The sequence below is a fragment of the Macaca thibetana genome, chromosome 1, assembly GCF_024542745.1.
Source record: "Macaca thibetana thibetana isolate TM-01 chromosome 1, ASM2454274v1, whole genome shotgun sequence".
Lineage (NCBI taxonomy): Eukaryota > Metazoa > Chordata > Mammalia > Primates > Cercopithecidae > Macaca > Macaca thibetana.
Window position 1 is genome coordinate 161,672,974 of NC_065578.1, and position 20,285 is coordinate 161,693,258.

Consider the following 20,285-nt stretch of genomic DNA (forward strand, 5'->3'; position numbering starts at 1 on the left):
CTTTAACTTCTAGCTACGTTTCTTCATCTGTAAAATGGGATAATAATGGTTCCTAGCTCCTAAGAGTGTTGGGAGGATTAAATGAGATAGTATAGGTGACACACTTAGAATAGTGCCTGGCACATAGTAAATACTCAGTAAACATTAGCTGTTACTTTGATCTGGGAGTTCTCTAACTCTGCGCCCAATTTGGCATTCAATGATGTGCTAGCTAGAATCCTTTTGCGCTCTTCACAGTCCTGCAAAGGGAAGCCTAGTCCTTTAAGAAGAAGCACTGTCCTTTCTTGAGAGCTCATAAGGTGGGACCCCAGAGACCAAGGACCACACAGTAGGCATGCAAATGACTATCAGAAGGTGAAATGACTCCTTGACCCATTGTGAAGCTGGATGCATAGCCCCATCCACATTGGTAATGCTGGCATGATGTCATTCCTTGGGTGCTACCCAGAATGGAAAAGAAAGCCAAAGCTATAATTCTGTAAGAGTTAGATCTCTTCCATCACTACATAGGATCAATATTTCTCTCCCGCTTATGAGTGGATGCTCATACAAGTTCTCCCTGACTCTGCTCCAAATGTCCCAATCAATCTGGGTGACGGTATCATTTGTAACCCAAATCTCAGCATCACACAATATACCCAGGTAACAAACCTGCATATGTACCCCTGAATCTAAAAAAAAAATTCAGAAAAATGTCTCACTCACAAATTTCCAGCAGTGAACCTGTATGTGTAGGCAAACATAATAGCATGTGGACAGGTTGAGGGAGGAAGGAGTAAAGGGGCCAGTCTGGTTGGGGTGACAGGCAGAGGATATGAAAGCTACTGAAAGAGAAAGTGGATAGGACAGAGCAGCAGGGAGGAGAAGCCAGAAGTGACTCTGGACAGAGCACTGTTTGGGTAAGAAACAGGGTCCCCGCCCATCCCAGAAGTGGCCTCTGCCAAATGCCTACTTTGTGAGTAGTTTTTGTCTGAACACAGTGATGACTCAGTTGCTCTGAGTCTAGCAAATGGATTTTCCTTAAATATGAAAATCAATAAGAGGTAAAGGCAAGGACCTGGCTGTGGGGAGGGGAGGATGGAGAGAGTGGGAGAGGTGCTGGGGTATGAAACGGTTGGTGAGTGATGGAAGGAGGGAGATTCAGGTTCACTGCAGGAGACCCTTAGCATCGTCACCTGAACACCCACTCCCCACCGGGAAGGTGGCCTCCAGGTCCTGCTGGCCTCACTAAGGCTCCTTAAAACCCAACAGCCCCCCTGTTCCCCTCCTCCACAGCTTAGAGCCAATCCTGCTTTGGGGCAAGATGCGTAGCAAAAGGAGTAATGTCAACCTGACAAATAAGTTTTTAAAAATCAGCCCAGAAGCTTGCTGTCACCCCCATAGAGTATCAGACCTGGCCTCAGGCGAGATGAAAGTTTTGGGAACCCCGGGAAGCATGGCAAGTGATATGTTCAGCTCCACCCAGCCTGATTTCTTTGGGGACTTTGCCTGTTTTCCTACCGCCTTGAGGTCTGTGGACCAATGCTAATTTGTTTCTCTGCTTGGGTTATCTGACATGGGACTTTGGGGATTTGAACACACTCACAGCTCCTGTGTTCCACGTGGCCCACAGGGAGACGATCTTTACCCTTCGGACTCTCTTGTTTGGGGCTCCCAGTGCAGTTTGTAAGGTCCTTGGCAAGGATATGAAGATAGCACATTGCTTTATTTTCTTGAGCACTTTAATAAGCGTCACTGGAGCTTCTGAGGTGGAGTCCGAAGCAGCTTCTGACTTCCTCCTCTGAAGCACAGTGGAAAAACACTGGGCCCAGCTTCAGAAGACCTGACTCCATGCCTTGGTTCTGATGCTGGCTGAAGTGCATCACCTCAGTTTGCTCATCAGTAAAAGGGAGTGTTGACACCCAGAGGACAAGAATACCCACCTTCCAAGGCCATGGTGTATATTCAGTGAGATCGCGGAGGAGAAAATGGTTTATGCAGTACTGCTCACATATAAGCAGAAGTGAGATTATCAAACAGAAAGCATCAGCTCACATTCCCAACCCCGCCCCACCTCCCCACCCCAGTTAGATTCACTCTGGTTATGGGCTCAGTGCTTGAAAACCCATTTTTCAGTGATAGAAATCTGACTGTCCACTAACAATCCTTGTCCTTTCTAGCTTGATTCATTAACCAGTGAGGGGTTTCCCATGTTAATGGAATGGGGTCGGACGTGGGCAAAACAGGCATCTCCATCCTTGGCCACTCGGACCTCATGACTGGCCCTGGACCCCCTTTAAGAAGGGCCCTCTGTGTTGACTGTTGGAGCTCACAGGGACCTGGGAGAAAGAGTCTATGGGGAAAAGCTGTCAGAGTAATGAATGTTTTACGAGAGTGAGCGAGTCACTGCCTTATCGGGAAGATGCTGTTTCTCACTCTCTCTCTGTTACCAGGAAGTGAGATGTACTGAAAGCCATCGTGGTGTTTTTCCAAAGATGGCCTTTGAAGAGGAGATGTTTCTTTAAGGGGCCCAGGAGAACAGGGGTGGGGTTTGCAGGGAGAAAACCTGCCCCTTTAAGAAGCCTGGTTCTGGCTGTGGCAATCCTGTGGTATGGAAGATAATAATAGTCCCTACTTATATAGCATTTGCTGTGTGCCAACTGCTATGCTAAGCATTTAACATATATTAACCCATTAAATCTCCACAACAACCCTATGAAATCTGTACCCCTTTTTATCTCCATTTTACAAGTAAAGAAATTGAGGTCAAGTATCTTGTCTGGGTCTCAGCTAGTAAGTGCTAGAGGTAGGATCTGAACTGAGGGAGTCTGGCTCCTGAGTCATGCTTTCAAATACTACATATATGCAGAGGAAAGGAGTCTATAGCAGTGTGGAGAGCTTGATCATGTACTAGTTCGGCACATTTTTTTATTTCTTTTCAACAGCTTTATTGAGGTACAATTTACAGACTATAAAAGCCACCCACTAGAAATATACAGCTCTGAATCTACAGAGTTGTGCAACCATGACCACAACCAAGTTTTAGAACATTTTCACCACCCTAAAAAGCCTCCTTGTTCACTGTGCGTGTTTTAAACTGAGTCTCAATTTTCTCAACTGTAAAATGGGAATAACAGTGCCTGCCTCATAGGGTTGTTATGAGCATTAAATCAACATGTAAATGGCATATGGTAATGGTCAACAAATGTTACCTATTATTATTATAGTCTCTTAGAGTCACTTAAATACAGACTTTTAGAGCTGGAAGTGGGAATGGTCTTAAAGACAATCTAATCAAACTCTCTCCTTTAATAGATAAAGAGATAACGGTGCCAAGATGTTAAGCAACTTGCCAATTAAGGACACAGTAAATTTAGTGGCAGAACTGGGAATGAAACCCAGGTTTCTTGGTTGGTACTTCAGTCCTCTCTTATCCCCTGAGAGACTTTCCACTTGAGGCACAGGGATCTCATTGTCCAATACCCCCTTCACCCCCCATCTTTGCCATCTTTGTGGGTGCCTCCAGAGCAATGTTGACTGGCAGGCATAGACCCTGGGACTTTGCTTGTGCTGGAATACATAGCACTCTGGCTTTGGAGAAGGGAATGTGGCTGAGGCAGGCTGGGTGCAGAATCAGGAGACAAGACCCAATGTGGAGGCTGAGACAGGAATGTCCATTGTCAGAACAGGGAACGCATTGACTAAAAGAATCCAGGACACAGCCAGTCCAACAGTCAGCTAGTCTCTGTAGAGCCAGCTTCACGGGCATGTGACCTGTGCAGTCACATGGGGCCTCAAGCTTAGAAAGGCCCCCTGCTTGGTTTAATGCTTTGTTGTTGCCATCTTGAAATTCATAATGATTTTCAACAAGAAATGTCACATTTTTATTTTGCGCTGGATCTTGTAAATTATGCAGCTGGTTTTGTCCATGTGGCAGCAGAGCTGCAGCCAGACTCTTAAGGCCCTAGTAAGGAATAATGTCTCTCCACCCAGAACTTACTCATGTGCAAACTCTCTGCATAATACATAGTCATAGAATCTTAATACCGGGCGTTAGGAGATTCAAAGCCTGGGCAACACATGGAGAACCTGTCTCTACAAAAAATTTATTAAAATATTAGCCAGACATAGTGGCACATGTCTGTTGTCTCAACTACTCGGGAGGCTGAGATAGGAGGATGGCTTGAGCCTAGGAGTTCGAGGGTGCAGTGAGCCATGATTATGCCATTGCACTCCAGCCTGGGCAACAAAGTGAGACCCTGTCTAAAAACAGAGAGAATAAAAGTTGTGAAACAATTTGCACATTATGATCCAACTTATGATGAAAGATGCCCCATTAAAGTATGTCTTTCTGTATGTACATATGCTTGTATGAAAGTAAATTTTTTTAAGGTCTGGAAAAACACTTCAAACTGGCAGTCATCAAGGGAGTCATTAACTTTTTCTGTGTGTTTGAGTTTGCTTTTTACAAGGAGAATCTGTTCATGTATTACATATATAATTATAAAAAAATTGTAAGATACTCCTAATATATTCTGCAAGCATTTTCCTATATCAATAAATAGTCTTAAAATGCTAAGAGAAGGTGTCTCGAGAGGGGAAAACAGACGTAGGTGTGAAGAGGGACCCTGGAGAGTGGTAGACAGAGGCAAAGACTATTTCAGGCCATGACAGGATGTGAGGGGAACAGGCTTGGATGTGAGGAAGGGAATACCGGGTAGGGGAACCCAGAGGTAGCTGGTGAGAGGGTGGGTGCTAGGTGTCAGCTCCATTCAGATTTAGAGGCTGCGATGTCCACTTTGGTGAGGGTAGGGGAGGATGATGACAGGAGCTGGAAGTGGGTGAATTGCCAAATACTACTGGAGGTAAAGGCTGTAGAGGGGACTCCAGCTGTGGTAAGAAATGAATGAGGTGGAGGTAGGCAGGTGATTCCCTGCAAGGGAGAAAGAATGTAGCTCAGATGTTGGATTTACCAGGGAATGGGAGATTTAAGGCAGTGTGGCCCAGTGGTCAGAGTACAAGCTTTGGAATCAGGACTGCAATCAAATCCCAGATTCACTGCCTCCTAACTGTGTAACCTTGAATTCTCCTCTGGGAAACAGAAATGATCTTGATAATAGCTATGTGGCAGGGTCGCTGGGAAGATTTGATAAGATGATGGAGTCAAAACATTGCATCCAGTGGCTGGCACAGACCCCCAAATCTTCACCCTTTCTCTTTAATTGATTTTGTGGTTTGAAGCTCTTAAGTGGCAAGAAATCATTTGCATGAATAAAGAGCCATTCTTCCAAGCACTTCCCTCCTAGTTTTCTGGGAGAGTCACTGGAAGCCAGAATTCAAAGTTCCATCCTGCAAAGGCTGAGCTGAGCTTGCCAGGAAGGAGGAGGAGCTGACTGTGGCCCAAGGGCTGGGGAGCAAGGCAGAAGGGGAGAATCCAGCCTTAATTCCCACGCTGCTGGTGCCAGCGAGGCTGACTTTGGGAAAACCTTGTCAGGGGCCACATTTTGGGATCTCTAGGAGCAAGGTGCTCTGTGAATGCTTATCTCAGATTCTCTCAATCCGAGTCTCCCGCCTCCTGCCCGCCCCACCCGCCACTGCCCAAGTCCGGGGAGAGTGTGAGTGACTGACAGGCCCTGCTGCAGCTGCAGCCTCCCCAGTGTGGGTACAGATGTGCTCAGCAGCAGCTGTGACGCAGAGCCCACACCTGTTCCCTAGATCAGCTGCTGTAACTGTCCTCCTGGGAAAGCAGGCCAGGTGCCCAGGCCTTGCCAAAGTCAGGTCAGAAAGCAGGTGGAGAGTCGGGCATCTGCCTGTCACAGCAGCGGTGGAGGCTGCCTGGAAGGTCGTGGGGCCCTGGGAGTCTCAGCTAAAGACTGGGCTCCTCTTCCAGCCCAGGCTTGCTCCCAGCTGGACGCCTCCCACGGGCCCTCTGTGGTTTTCTGACCCCCTCCCTGGGCACCACCAAGCTGGGGTGGGAGAGACTGAGGAGCTAGGAAGGAGGCGGGGAGTTTTGAATGGGATGCCTCTGGCCATCTGTTATTCTGGACCTGTATGCTGTAAAGTCAGGCGGACTTATCCTGGGAGGTGGGGGCGCTGTGGAGCTGAGCAGCAATGAGGACCGGAGGAGTCAAAGAGAACTGGGGCTGGGAGACGCCAAGGATGAGGGTGCGTCTGGAAATGAGAGCAGGAGAGCCTCTTGCGTGGCTTTGGCCGCGGAGACCTTCGTTCCGGAGACTCTGGGCTGCCACGGGAGAATTCCACTGAGCATGTGTCGGGGGCAGGCCCGGGCAGGCGGCCGTGGGAGCGCTGCACAAACTCTGCTCCAGGCCTTGGCCAGCCAAAGCGCCGCTCTGGGAGAGCCTGGATACCGGGTGAGTCCAGAAATCCCAGGTCCCTGGGAAAATTTCAACAAGGCAACCCTGACACGCGTCCTCTGACACCCAGACCGACACAATATATTGCTCATGCCAATACACATAAAAACCTCCCGATAGAAAACCAGATGGTGAGTTGGCATTGCTGATGTCTGGATTCTACACCCACACCCCACATAGTGCTTATAAAGAACACACCCTCCACTCCTCCAGCCCACCCCACGTTCAGGGAGAGGAATCTTGAGCCTGCAATGCTCAGAATGATGCTAACGCCTCAATGGAACGGTGCTCGCCAATTCCCCCAATATCTCTGGCAGTGCCAGGAGAAACAGCACATGTGGCAAGCAGCTCCCGGCCAGATGTGGGACACTGCTGACCCCTGCTGGCGCTTTTCTCTCCGCGCCAACCAGGGAGAGCCCCAGGGAGAATGGAGTATTGGAAAAACCTTGCAATCTATCTGGGAGGGGTAGGAAGAAATACCCCAGCTCAGAATCTCCTCATCTGGAGCGCCTTTGATGAGACTAAGATGAAATTACAATAAAACCCAGACTGAGTTTCTGGGAGGAGTGAGACAGACTAATAGTATGTCCCCTTCAGCCTTTGTGGCCTGGAAAACCCTGCTGCCAATCCCCTTGAAACTAAATTGGGAAACCATTAGCAGCACTCCTTTAGCCAAGCTCAACCATTAGGTGGAAAAAAAAAGTAAGTAAGAAAGAAAAAGAAAAGAAAAGAAAAAAACCACCATCCACAAGTAGCCCAAGATTTTCCAGTTACAGTCAACCCCTTCCTTGCCCACCCCTGCCCCGCCCCAACCCCTTGCAGAGTCTGTGAAGTTTTTTTTTTGTTTTTTTTTTTGTTTTTGAGACAGAGTCTCGCTCTGTCGCCCAGGCTGGAGTGCAGTGGCCGGATCTCAGCTCACTGCAAGCTCCGCCTCCCAGGTTCACACCATTCTCCTGCCTCAGCCTCCCGAGTAGCTGGGACTACAGGCGCCTGCCACCTCGCCCGGCTAGTTTTTTGTATTTTTTAGTAGAGACGGGGTTTCATCGTGTTAGCCAGGATGGTCTCGATCTCCTGACCTCGTGATCCACCCGTCTCGGCCTCCCAAAGTGCTGGGATTACAGGCTTGAGCCACCGCGCCCGGCGAGAAGTTTTAGCTTAATTTATTGTGGGTTTAATATTCCCCTTAGACTAAGATGTAATCATCATGGGTTTAATACTTTTCTTTCCATGAGAGAGAGCAGCACTGTGCTCTTTGAAAAATCTTTACTAAGGCCAGGTATGGTGGCTCATGCCTGTAATCCCAGCACTTTGGGAGGCCTAGGTGGGTGGATCATCTGAGGTCAGGAGTTCAAGACCAGCCTGGCCAACAAGGTGAAATCCTGGCTCTACTAAAACTACTAAAATTAGTTGGGCATGGTGGTGGGTGCTTGTAATCCCAGTTACCTGGGAGGCTGAGGCAGGAGAATTGCTTGAACCCGGGAGACACAGGTTGTAGTGAGCCGAGATCGTGCCACTTCACTCTAGCCTGGGCGACAAGAGTGAAAAAAAAAAAAAAAAAAAAAAAAATCACTTTGTAGACACAGAAACGCAGTTCAAATCTTCCAGAATCTCTACTAGAATAGTCATAGCAACCAAAGGAGGACCAGGACTCTGATAATTCCAACAGAATTACTATGGAAGCCCCACAGACAAGTGGTTCCATTATTAAAACTCTTTTCTCTGGCTGGGCATGGTGGCTTGCCCCTGTAATCCCAGCACTTTGGGAAGCCAAGACGGGCAGATTGCTTGAGTCTAGGAGTTCGAGACCAGCCTTGGCAATGTGATGAAACCTCATCTCTATAAAAAATACAAAAACATTAGCCAGTTGTGGTGGTGCATGTCTGTACTTCCAGCTATTTGGGAGGCTGTGGTGGGAGGATCACCTGAGCTCAGGAGGCGGAGGTTTCAGTGAGCCAAGACCATGCCACGGCACTCCAGCCTGGGTAACAGAGCGAGACCCTGTCTCAAACAACAACAACAACAACACAACCCTTTCTCTCCTTTGCACCCTACTCTAAACCCAGAGCTCTTTTTCACTTTGTTGTTAAACTCCAGCAAGGGTGTGTATATACTCCCTATCACTCTACAACCCATCACCATTAGGCCTCCACTCTGAACACTCCTACAAAGGCAATCATGGGCCTCTTAATAGCTAATCTAATGTACATATTCCAGTTCTCATTTTACTTGCCCTCTATAGCATATGACATTTTAATGCCCAGTCATTCATTATTTATTTTAAAATTTATTATGAACTATTTTAGGCCTGCAAAAGGTATAGAGAATAATATAACAAACATAACTATTCTATTGGTCAGGGTTCTCCAGAAAAGCAGAATCAATAGAATCAATAGAATGTACACTATAGAGACAGGGGGAGGGGATGGAGGGGGAAAGAGACGGAGGAGGAGAGAGAGAAACAGAGAGAAAGAGGGAGAGAGAGAAAGAGATTTATTATAAGGAATTGGCTCATGCAATTGTAGAAACTGACAAGTCCCAAGACCTTCAGGGTGAATCAACAAGCTGGAGACCCAGGAGAGTCCATAGTGTGTTAGTTCCAGTCCAAAGTCTGAAGGCCTTAGAACCAGGAGAGGTGATGATATAGTTCCCATCCAAAGGACAGCAGGTTCGAGACCCAGGAAGAACCAGTGTTTCAGTTCAAGTCTGAAGGCAGGAAAAAGCCAGTGTCTCAGTTTGAAGGCAGTTAGGCAAAAGGAATTCGCTTTTACTTAGGGGAGAGTCAGCCGTTTTTGTTCTATTTAGGCCATCAACTGATTGGATAAGGTCCACCTATATTAGAGAGGGCAGTTTGCTTTACTCATTCTACGGATTTAAATGTTAATCTCAACCAAAAACACCCTCACAGAAACATCCAGAATAATATTTTACCAAATATCTGGGCATCTTATGGCCCAGACAAGTTGACATATAAAATTTCACCATCACACCTGTAAACGCCCTGAGTTTAAGAAATAAAGCATTACGGCCGGGCGCGGTGGCTCACGCCTGTAATCCCAGCACTTTGGGAGGCCGAGGCGGGCGGATCACAAGGTCAGGAGATCGAGACCACGGTGAAACCCCGTCTCTACTAAAAATACAAAAAATTAGCCGGGCGCGGTTGTGGGCGCCTGTAGTCCCAGCTACTCGGGAGGCTGAGGCAGGAGAATGGCGTGAACCCGGGAGGCGGAGCTTGCAGTGAGCTGAGATCCGGCCACTGCACTCCAGCCTGGGTGACAGAGTGAGACTCCGTCTCAAAAAAAAAAAAAAAAAAAAGAAATAAAGCATTACAAATATAGTTTTAAGGTCCTCCTCTACTGCATTCCATGTAGCTTTAGTTTACTCATTTTCACTGCTATATAATATTCCATTGTACAACTACACTCTAATTTATTTATTTATTTTTCCTTTGAGACAGAATTTCATTCTGTTGCCCAGGCTGGAGTGCAGTGGCACAATCTCAGCTCGCTGCAACCTCTGCCTTCTGGTTTCAAGCGATTCTCCTGCCTTAGCCTTCTGAGTAGCTGGGATAACAGGCGCCCACCACCATGCCCAGCTAATTTTTGTAGATTTGGTAGAGACAGGGTTTCACCCTGTTAACCAGGCTGGTCTCAAACTCCTGATCTCGTGATCCACCCACTTCGGCCTCCCAAAGTGCTGGAATTACAGGCATGAGCCATTGTGCCTGGCCTATTTATTTTATTGTTTCTAGTTTTTTTTTTTTTGCAATTATAAACCATGCTGCTATGGAAATTCTTGTAAGGATCTTACTGTGCACATTTGTGTTTCTCCAGTAGTCTATCCAGGAGTGAAATTGATGGCCACAGAGCCTGGACACCTTTAATTTTACCATACTCCTGCTAACCTTGGTATTGTCAGGCCCTTTTTTTGGACAATCAGATGGATGTGAGATTGTAGATTACCAAGACTTTAATTTATATTTTACCAACTATTAATAGGATTAAACATCTTTTCATACGTTTATTGAGATTAGAATTGCCTTCTATTCCTATTTCCTAATCTTTTTCCAATTATATTGTTGGTCATTTTCTCTTGGATTTATAATAATTCTATAGTGTGGCCAATTGTCCTTTTTCAGTTACATGTTTTTCTCTTATCCTTTCCAAACTGGTGGCTTCTGTCTCAGCACCTTTTTAATAGCTTTATTAAGGTATAATTAACATATCCTAAAATTCACCCATGGTAAAGGTACAATTCAATAATTTTTAGTAAATTTGAAGAGTTGTGTAACTATTACCACAGCCTAGTTTTAGAACATTTATAACATCCCAAAGCAATTCTTCCTACCCATTTGCAATCAATCTCACCCCTAGCCACAGGCAAACACTAATGTGCTTTCTATCTCTATAGATTTTTCTTTTCTAGACATTTAATAGAAATGAAATAATCTAATTTATGGTCTTTTGCATCTGGCTCTTTTCATTTAGAATAACTTTTTGTTTGTTCTTTGTTTTGTTTTGAGATGGAGTGTCACTCTATCGCCCAGGCTGGAGTGCAGTGGTGCCGTCTCGGCTCACCGCAAGCTCCGCCTCCTGGGTTCATGCCATTCTCCTGCCTCAGCCTCCCGAGTAGCTGGGACTATAGGCGCCCGCCACCACGCCCAGCTAATTTTTTGTATCTTTAGTAGAGACGGGGTTTCACCGTGTTAGTCAGGATGGTCTTGATCTCCTGACCTCGTGACCCGCCCGCCTCGGCCTGCCAAAGTGCTAGGATTACAGGCGTGAGCCATCGCGCCTGGTCTTAGAATAATGTTTTTAAGGTTCATATAGCTATACTATAGCTATAGTAGTTTTTTCTTCTTTTTATTGCTGAGTAGTATTTCATTGTATGAATATAGCACATTTTGTTTATTTATCAATTAATGGATATTTGACTTAATGATCTCTGACGAGAAATAGCTCTCACATTTATATTTGACCCCCTCTGTGTAATGTGTCTCTTTTCCCCTTCTGACTGCTTTTAAGATTTTCTCTTTATCTTTGGTTTTCAGCAGTTTTACTCTGTTGTACCAAGTGTGTTTTTGTTTTATTTTTGCTTTCTTTTTTTTTTTTTTTTGAGACAGAGTCTCACTCAGTCACCCAGGATGGAGTGCAATGGTGTGATTTTGGCTCACTGAAACCTCTGCCTCCTAGGTTCAAGTGATTCTCCTGCCTTAGCCTCCCAAGTAGCTGAGATTACAGGCACCCACCACCACTCCTGGCTAATTTTTGTATTTTCAGTAAAGATGGGGTTTCACCATGTTGGCCATGCTGGTCTTGAACTCCTGACCTCAGGTGATCTGCCCACTTGAGCCTCCCAAAGTGCTGGGATTACAGGTGTGAGCCACCATGCCCAGCGCTGGCTAATTTTATATTTTTAGTAGAGACCAGGTTTCACCAAATTGTCCAGGCTGGTGTTGAATTCCTGACCTCAAATGAGCCTTGGCCTCCCAAAGTGCTGGGATTACAGGCATAAGCTACTGCACCTGGCCCCGAGTATGATTTTTAAAAAGTTTATCCTGCTTGGGGTTAGTTGAACTTTTGGACCTATGGATTGTTATTTTTCATCAACTTTTAAGCTACTGTTTCTTTAAATATTTTTCTGCCTTATTGTTTCTTTCTTCTCCTTATGGAACTCTAATTGCATGTATGTTAGACTGCTTACTATTATCCCACAGTTTGCTAATGCTCTGTTCATTTTTCTCAACCATTTTTTCCTCTCTCTACTTCAATTTAGATAGTTTTTATTAGCTTATATTCAATTCACTTATTTTTTTCTTCTGCAGTGTCTAATTTGCTGTTAAGCTCATCAACTAAGTCTTCATACATTGTATTTTTCAATTTTATAATTTCCCTTTAGTTTGTTCTTTTTTTTTTTTTTTTTTTTTTTTTTTGAGACGGAGTCTCGCTCTGTCGCCCAGGCTGGAGTGCAGTGGCCTGATCTCAGCTCACTGCAAGCTCCGCCTCCCGGGTTCACGCCATTCTCCTGCCTCAGCCTCCCGAGTAGCTGGGACCACAGGCGCCCGCCAGCTCGCCCGGCTAGTTTTTTGTATTTTTTAGTAGAGGCGGGGTTTCACTGTGTTAGCCAGGATGGTCTCGATCTCCTGACCTTGTGATCCACCCGTCTCGGCCTCCCAAAGTGCTGGGATTACAGGCTTGAGCCACCGCGCCCGGCGGCTAGCTTGTTCTTGAATTTCCATTTCTTTTGAAATACCTTATCTCTTTACCTATTGTGAATGTTTTTTTCCTTTAAAATTTTCAGCATACTTATAATTGTTGTTTTAAAGCCTTTGTCTGCTGATTCTCATAACTAGATCACCTGACGATCTTGTTGTCTTGTGATTATGAGTCATAGTTTTCTACTTCTTCATATGTCACACAAAATTTGTATTCTGTACCCTGTGTGTGAAATAGCAGTAGAGGTTAGCAGTAGAGGTTTAAGTATAATTTTTGTGTTTTGTTTTCATTTTTCAGGGAGTGGAAGCTTTTCCCTCTGTTTGATGGTTAAAGTGCATAAACATAGGATTATCACATCCACTTGATGAAATGACCCCTAATCATTATGAAATGTCATTCTTTATCTCTGGTAACATTCTTTGCTCTGAAATCAACTCTTGTTGTTATTGTTTCATTTTTGTTTTGTGAGACAGGGTCTCATTCTGTCACCCAGGCTGGAGTGCAGTGGCATGACCACGGCTTACTGCAACTGCTGCCTCCTGGGCTCAAGAGATCCAATCTCAGCCTCCCAAGTAGCTGAACTACAGACCTGCACCACCATGCCTGGCTAATTTTTTGTATTCTTTGTAGAGACAGGCTTTCACCATATTGCCCAGACTGGTCTGAAATCAACTTTGTCTGGTGTTAATATAGCAACTTCAACCTTCTTTTGACTAATGTTAGCATAGTATATTCTTCCTATCCTTTTAAAGGTTTTATATTTAAAGTTCATTTCTTATAGATAGCAAATAATTGAGTCTTACTTTAAAAAAAAAAGTCCATCTAACAGTCTCTGCCTTTAAAATGAAGTGTTTAGGCCATTTAGATTTAATGTGATTATTGACGTGGTTGGATTTGAGTCTATCACTTCGCTGTTTATTTATTTATTTTTTAATTTTTTTGAGACAGAGTCTCACTCTGTCACCCAGGATGGAGTGCAGTGGTTCAAATCTTGGCCCACTGCAACCTCCACTTCCCGGGTTCAGGAGATTCTTCTGCCTCAGCCTCCAGAGTAGCTGGGATTACAGGTGCCTGCCACCACACCCAGCTAATTTTTATATTTTTAGTACAGACAGGGTTTCACCATGTTGGACAGGCTGGTCTCGAACTCCTGACCTCAAATGATCCGCCCGCCTTGGCCTCCCAAAGTGCTGGGATTACAGGCCTGAGTCACCACACCTAGCTCCATTGTTTATTTTCTATTTGTCCCATCTGTTCTTTGTTCAATTTTTTCTCTTTTTCTGCTTTAGATCGAGTATTTTCACAATTCCATTTTATCTCCTTTGCTGGTTAATTAGCTATAACTCTTTGTTTTGTTATTTCAGTGGTTGCTTTAGGATTCATACTATTTATCTTTAGCTTACCTAAATCTACCTTCAAGTGATACTATACCATTTCATGCATAGTATAAGAACCTTGCAATAATGAGCTTCCATTTCTCTCCTCCTGACCTTTGTACTATTATAACCATGCATTTCCTTTTCCAAATGTTATAAATCCTGAAATACAACCTTATTATTTTTGCTTAAATAGTCAACTATCTTTTTAAAAGTATTAAATAATTTTCTTTCTTTCTTTTTTTTTGAGATGGAATCTTTCTCTGTCGCCCAGGCTGGAGTGCAGTGGCGCTATCTCGGCTCACTGCAACTTCCGCTTCCCGGGTTTAAGTGATTCTCCTGCTTCAGCCTCCCTAATAGCTGGGATTACAGGTGCCCACCACCATGCGTGGCTAATTTTTGTATTTTTAGTAGAGACAGGGTTTCGCCATGTTGGCCAGGCTGGTCATGAACTCCTGACCTCAAGTGATCTGCCCGCCTCAGCCTCCCAATGTGCTGGGATTACAGTCATGAGCCACCACACCCAGCCAGTTTTAAATAATTTTTTTAAATCATATTTTTAAAATACAATTGTAGCTACCATTTCTTCTATTCTTTATTTCTAAAAGATATTTTTTCTAGATATAGAATTCTATGTGGACAATATTTTAAAAGAACTTAAAAATGTTACTCTGCTGCCTTCTTGCTTGTATTGTTTCCAATGAAAAATAAGACATCATCTTTACCTCTGTTCCTTCTTTTTACTTCTGCCTTAAGGACTTACTTTAACATTTCTTACATTGGGGACTGTTTGTTGTGAATTATTTCCCCTTTCGTATGTCTGAACATGTCTTTATTTTCCTTTTAATTTTTAAAACAGCTTTATTAATATACAATTTACATACCATACAAGTCACCTATTGAAAATATACAACATGGCCAGGCACAGTGGCTCGTGCCTGTAATCCTAGCACTTTGTGGGGCTGAGACAGGTGGATTGCTTGAGCCCAGAAGTTTGAGACCAGTCTGGGCAATGTAATGAGACCTCTTTTTTATTTTTTTTTTTGAGATGGAGTTTTGCTCTTCTTGCCCAGGCTGGAGTGCCATGGTGCAGTCTTGGCTCATTGCAACCTCTGCTTCCCAGGTTCAAGTGATTCTCCTGTCTCAGCCTCCCAAGTAGCTGGGATTACAGGCACCTGCCACCATGGCTGGCTAATTTTTGTATTTTTAGTAGAGACAGAGTTTCACCATGTTGGCCAGGCTGGATGAGACCTCATTTCTACAAAAAATCCAAAAAATTAGGTGGGAGGATCGCTTGAGCCTAGGAGGTTGAGGCTGCAATAAGCTGAGATTGCGCCACTGCACTCCCACCTGGGTGACACAGTGAGATCTGCCCTGCCCCACCGCCACAAAAAAGAAAATGTACAACTCAATGATTTTAAAAAGCTACTTAATTGGGATATAATTGACATACAAAAAGCTGTACATATTTAGTGTATACAACTTAATGAATTTCAATAGTTTTTAGTATATTCACACAGTTCTGCAACTATCACCACAGTCCAATTTTAGAACATTTATCACCCCAATAAGAAATCTGGTACCCATTACAAGTCACTCTCCACTCTTCCGTGCCCCCAACCCAGCCCTAGCAACTGCTCGCTTACTTTCTGACCCTGTAGAAAGAAACTATTAATTTATTATACTTTCTAGTCTCCCCAGACTCAGCTCCTTCTCAACTCAGGAACTCTCCGAGCTTTGCTTGGGTTCTTTCTGCTGCACCACAGCTTGGAAGCTCTTTCACATAGTAAGCTGGGACAATAAGAGGGCGCCTCATTTGTTTCTCATCTCTCACAGACCACTCTCCTTTATTGCCTGATTTCCAGTGTCCTGAAAACTGTTGTTTGATATATTTTCCCCTCTGTTGTTATTTTAAGCAGGAAGATACCTGTTACTCCATCTTGGCCAGAGACAGATGTTCATTAAAATGAAAGTCCCACAGGGCCAGGGCGCAGTGCCTCACAATCCCAGCACCTTGGGAGGCCAATGGAGGCAGATCACTTGAGGTCAGGAATTGGAGACCAGCCTGGCCAACATGGCAAAACCTAGTCTCTACTAAAAATACAAACATTAGCTGGGTGTGGTGGCACTCACCTATAATCCCAGCTACTCAGGAAGCTGAGGTGGAAGAATCGCTGGAAGCCGGGAGGTGGAGGTTGCAGTGAGCTGAGATCACGCCACTGCACTGCAGGCTGGGCAACAGAACAAGACACTGTCAAAAAAAAAAAAAAAAGAAAGAAAAAAAAAAAAGAGAGAGAGAGAGAGAGAGAGAGAGAGGGACGGAGGGAGAAGGAAAAAAGAGCCACATTAAACAAACCTGACTGAGAACCCACAGGTCTCCAGATACTACATTTGTGGAACATCAGTTTAAGAAATTTTATACAATAACAAAAAGGCAAATAATTTAAAAATAGGTAAAGTCAAGGCATAGTAATCCCAGGACTTTGGGAAGCTGAGGTAGGAGAATTGCTTGAAGCCAGGAGTTTGACGGCAGCCTGGGCAACATATTGAGATCCCGTCTCTACAAAAAATTCAAAAATTAGTTGGGCATAGGGGCACATACCTGTAGTTCTGGCTACTCGGGAGACTAAGGTGGGAAGATTGCTTGAGTCCAGGAGTAATAGGTTACAATGAGCTATGATCACACCGCCGCACTATCTCCTGGATGGCCGAGTGAGACCCTGTCTCTTAAAAAAAAAAAAAAAAAAAATTGGAAAGAAAGAAAAATAGGTAAGAAGGGGCACATGTTCTCAGGATCTCCTGAGGGCTGTGTCATGAGAAACAAAAAATATATATAAAATAAGTAAAAGATTTAAATAGCTGGGCATGGTGGCTCACGCCTGTAATCCCAGCACTTTGGGAGGCTGAGGCAGGCAGATCACAAAGTCAGGAGTTCAAGACCAGCCTGGCTAACATAGTGAAACCCCATCTCTACTAATAATACAAAAATTAGCCAGGTGTGGTGGTGTGAGCCTATAGTCCCACTTTGGGAGGCTGAGGCAGAAGAATCACTTGAACCCGGGAGGTGGAGGTTGCAGTGAGCCGAGATCTCGCCACAGCACTCCAGCCTGGGCGACAGAGCGAGACTCCATCTAAAAAAAACAAAAAACAACAACAAAAAAAGAGATTTAAATAGACTTTTTTTTCCCAAAGAAGATATGCAGATAGAAAAGATGCTCAACATCATTAGTCATTAGGAAATGTAAATCAAAACCTCAATGAACTACCAATTCACACCCATTAGGATGGCTATAATAAAAAAAGCTGGTAATAACAGGTGTTGGTGAGGATATGGAGAAATGAGAACCCTCCTTGTTAGTGTGAATGTAAAATGGTGCAGCTGCTTTGGAAAACAGTTTGACAGTTCCTCAAGAGTTAAACAGAGTTACCATATGACCTAACAATTGCACTCCTAGATATAGATCCAATATAAATTTAAAAACTCATCCACACAAAAATTTATACATGAATGTTCATATCAGCATTATTCAAAATAGTAAAGAACCGGAAACAACTCAAATGTTAATAACTGATTGAGGGCTGGGCAAAGTGGCTCACACCTGTAATCTCAGCACTTTGGGAGACTGAGGTGGATGGATCACTTGAGGCCAGGAGTTCGAGACCAGCCTGGCCAACATGACTAAACCCTGTCTCTACTAAAAATACAAAAATTAGCTGGACATGGTGGCGTGCACCTATAATCCCAGCTACTTGGGAGGCTGAGGCAGGAGGATCGCTTGAACCCAGGAGGCAGAAGTTGCAGTGAGCCAAGATTGTGCCATTGCACTCCAACCTGGGCAATAAAGTGAGACTCTGTTTAACAACAACCATAACAAAAACCTCACTGTTGTTTAAAGAAAAAAAATTAATTAAAAAAAAAACAAAAACTGAGCAGGGCATGGTGGCTCACACCTGTAATCCCAGCACTTTGGGAGGCCTAGGCAGGTGGATCACCTGGGGTTGGGAGTTCGAGACCAGCCTGACCAACATGGAGAAACCCCATCTCTACTAAAAATACAAATTTGCCGGGCGTGGTGGTGCATGCCTATAATCCCAGCTACTCGGGAGGCTGAAGCAGGAGAATCGCTTGAACCCGGGAGGTGGAAGTTGTGGTGAGCCGAGATCGCGCCATTGCACTCCAGCCTGGGCAACAAGAGCGAAACTCCGTCTCTGAGATCGCACCATTGCACTCCAGCCTGGGCAACAAGAGTTAAACTCCACCTAAAAAAAAAAAAATGATTGAGGAGAGCAAAGATCACCTGGCGACCATCAAGCCGACCATCCAGAGGCAAAATTTCTTATCTGAGGAATTTAGAAGTAATTGGACTTCCCTATTATTCTAAAGCAAGCATCTGGTACCAGGTTTTTAAAAAAATTTTTAAGTAACTAGAATTTCTGTACATCTACTGAATGAATGCATGTTGAAACTCGTTGTGCAGCCCTTGCTGACATTAAGGCACCAAAATATCTACAAATGTAACCACTTATCATGACCTATGTGGCTAATATGGTCCACATTACTCCTAAGCTCCCGCTTTAAGGTCCATAAATACCCCTAAGGAAAAGTCTGCCGTGGGGCACTTACTTTTCTCATGCTGAGGCACCTCACTGCACTCTTCTCTTCCCTTCCTTCCTTCCTTCCTTCCTTCCTTCCTTCCTTCCTTCCTTCCTTCCTTCCTTCCTTCCTTCCTTCCTTTTTTCCTTCTTTTTTTTGGCTGTAATTGTATTCATTGCAAAACAGTCCTCTCCAGTTTTACTGAGGTGGCTGACCACATCCACAACCAAATCTGTCTCTAAACTGGAATTCGGTTGCCGCCCCAGCCCCAGCCTCCGCTTTCTTGTTGGCACCAGGGGGCACAGCACTCTGTTTTTGTAGGTATCTCTGTCGGCTTCCCCTCCTGTGAGTCTTGCAGGTCGCTCACCCTCCAGACCTTTAGGCGGAGGCCTGCCAGTCTCTGGACAGCTGTGGCGTAGGATGGCAGGCACAATCTCCGGGGGCAGATGAAGGTAATCACGGAGATACTGGATACCTCATTGGTAAGGTACCAGTAGAAACGTCTCCAGGCAAACTGTTCCTTCACGTAGCCTCGGGACTTGAGAGACTGCATGGCCTTCATGACACGAAGGTTGGGCACATTCTTGTCTGCCAGCTCCGGGTGCTTAGGCATGTGGACATCCTTCTCGGCCACCATGACTCCCTCCTTGAAAAGGAGTTCATAAATGGCAATCCAGTTCTTCTTAGGCATCAACATCTCGGCGACTGTAGGGTCTGGGTCCGGGGCTGGAAAGGCGCGTTCCTTCTTTCTAATAAAACTTTCCTTTTTCAAACCTATACTGTTGTCAATAAAGTCTTCCTACCAACCCATGAGTCAACCCCTTTTTTTCTGAGATGGAGTTTCACTCTTGTCACCCAGGCTGGAGTGCAATGGCACGATCTCGGCCCACTGCGACCTCCACCTCCCGGGTTCAAGCGATTCTCCTGTCTCTGCCTCCTGAGTGGCTGGGATTATAGGTGCCCGCCACCACATGTGGCTAATTTTTGTATTTTTAGTAGAAACGGGGTTTCACCATGTTGGCCAGGCTGGTCTGGAACTCTGGAACTCCTGACCTCAGGTGATCCACCTGCCTTGGCCTCCCAAAGTACTGGGGTTACAGGCGTGAGCCATTGCGAGTGGTGAGTTAACCACTTTTTGATGCGGGGCTCTGACACCTTACCCAGCACTGATGACTTTATAAATAATATATTCTATGTCCTACATATTATTTGGCAATAAAAAAGGAATGAAGTACTTATTAGTTAGTGAAAGAAATGAAAATATTTCCCTTAAAATATCCTTCTTTGGGGCCGGGCGTGGTGGCTCACCTGTAGTCCCAGCACTTTGGGAGGCTGAGGTGGGATATATATCCTTCTTTGACATATTTTGAGACAGCTGTTCAAAGGGCCTTGCAAACAGAAGTAGCCCTGCAAAGCTGTCTTTGGTGGGAGAGATTTGCATCAGTAGAGAAAATCTTCACTGATGCAGGCCTTCTCTTCTTTAGATTTAGGAGTCTAATCAGAGTCTCAGATTAACTGAGACTCTGACAAATTTAAAGGTCTGAAAGAAATATTTACCATCAATTCTCTCTGAGGGCTGCTACCTGTGAGATTTCATCTACCTAACAAGACCACTTACGCTAGCCAGGCCTCATCTTTTCCCCCTCTCATAACATGTCTTGCCACTAAAACCTGCTTACCACGATAACCTGTTTTTGGCCATGCCCTGAGTTACCATTCATTTTGTAACCTCAAGATGGTATGGGCCAGG

The 20,285-nt window shown here is 44.8% G+C and overlaps 2 protein-coding genes and 1 pseudogene across 2 annotated transcripts in view; all 3 read right to left on the minus strand.

Annotated features, from left to right (window-relative positions):
• The window catches only part of SHISA4 (shisa family member 4), a 429,323-nt gene that overhangs the window by 355,421 nt on the left and 53,617 nt on the right, over nucleotides 1–20,285 (minus strand). The window lies entirely within an intron of this gene.
• Nucleotides 6,042–20,285, minus strand: part of LOC126955360 (uncharacterized) — a 98,399-nt gene continuing 84,155 nt past the window's right edge. The window contains exons 3-4 of the mRNA XM_050791868.1: nucleotides 7,797–7,878; nucleotides 6,042–6,373 (exon numbers count right to left, since the gene is read on the minus strand). Coding sequence (XP_050647825.1) covers nucleotides 6,042–6,373; nucleotides 7,797–7,878 — 414 coding nt within the window. The remainder of the gene's footprint in view (nucleotides 6,374–7,796; nucleotides 7,879–20,285) is intronic.
• LOC126939387 (40S ribosomal protein S10-like) lies at nucleotides 18,696–19,241 on the minus strand (annotated as a pseudogene).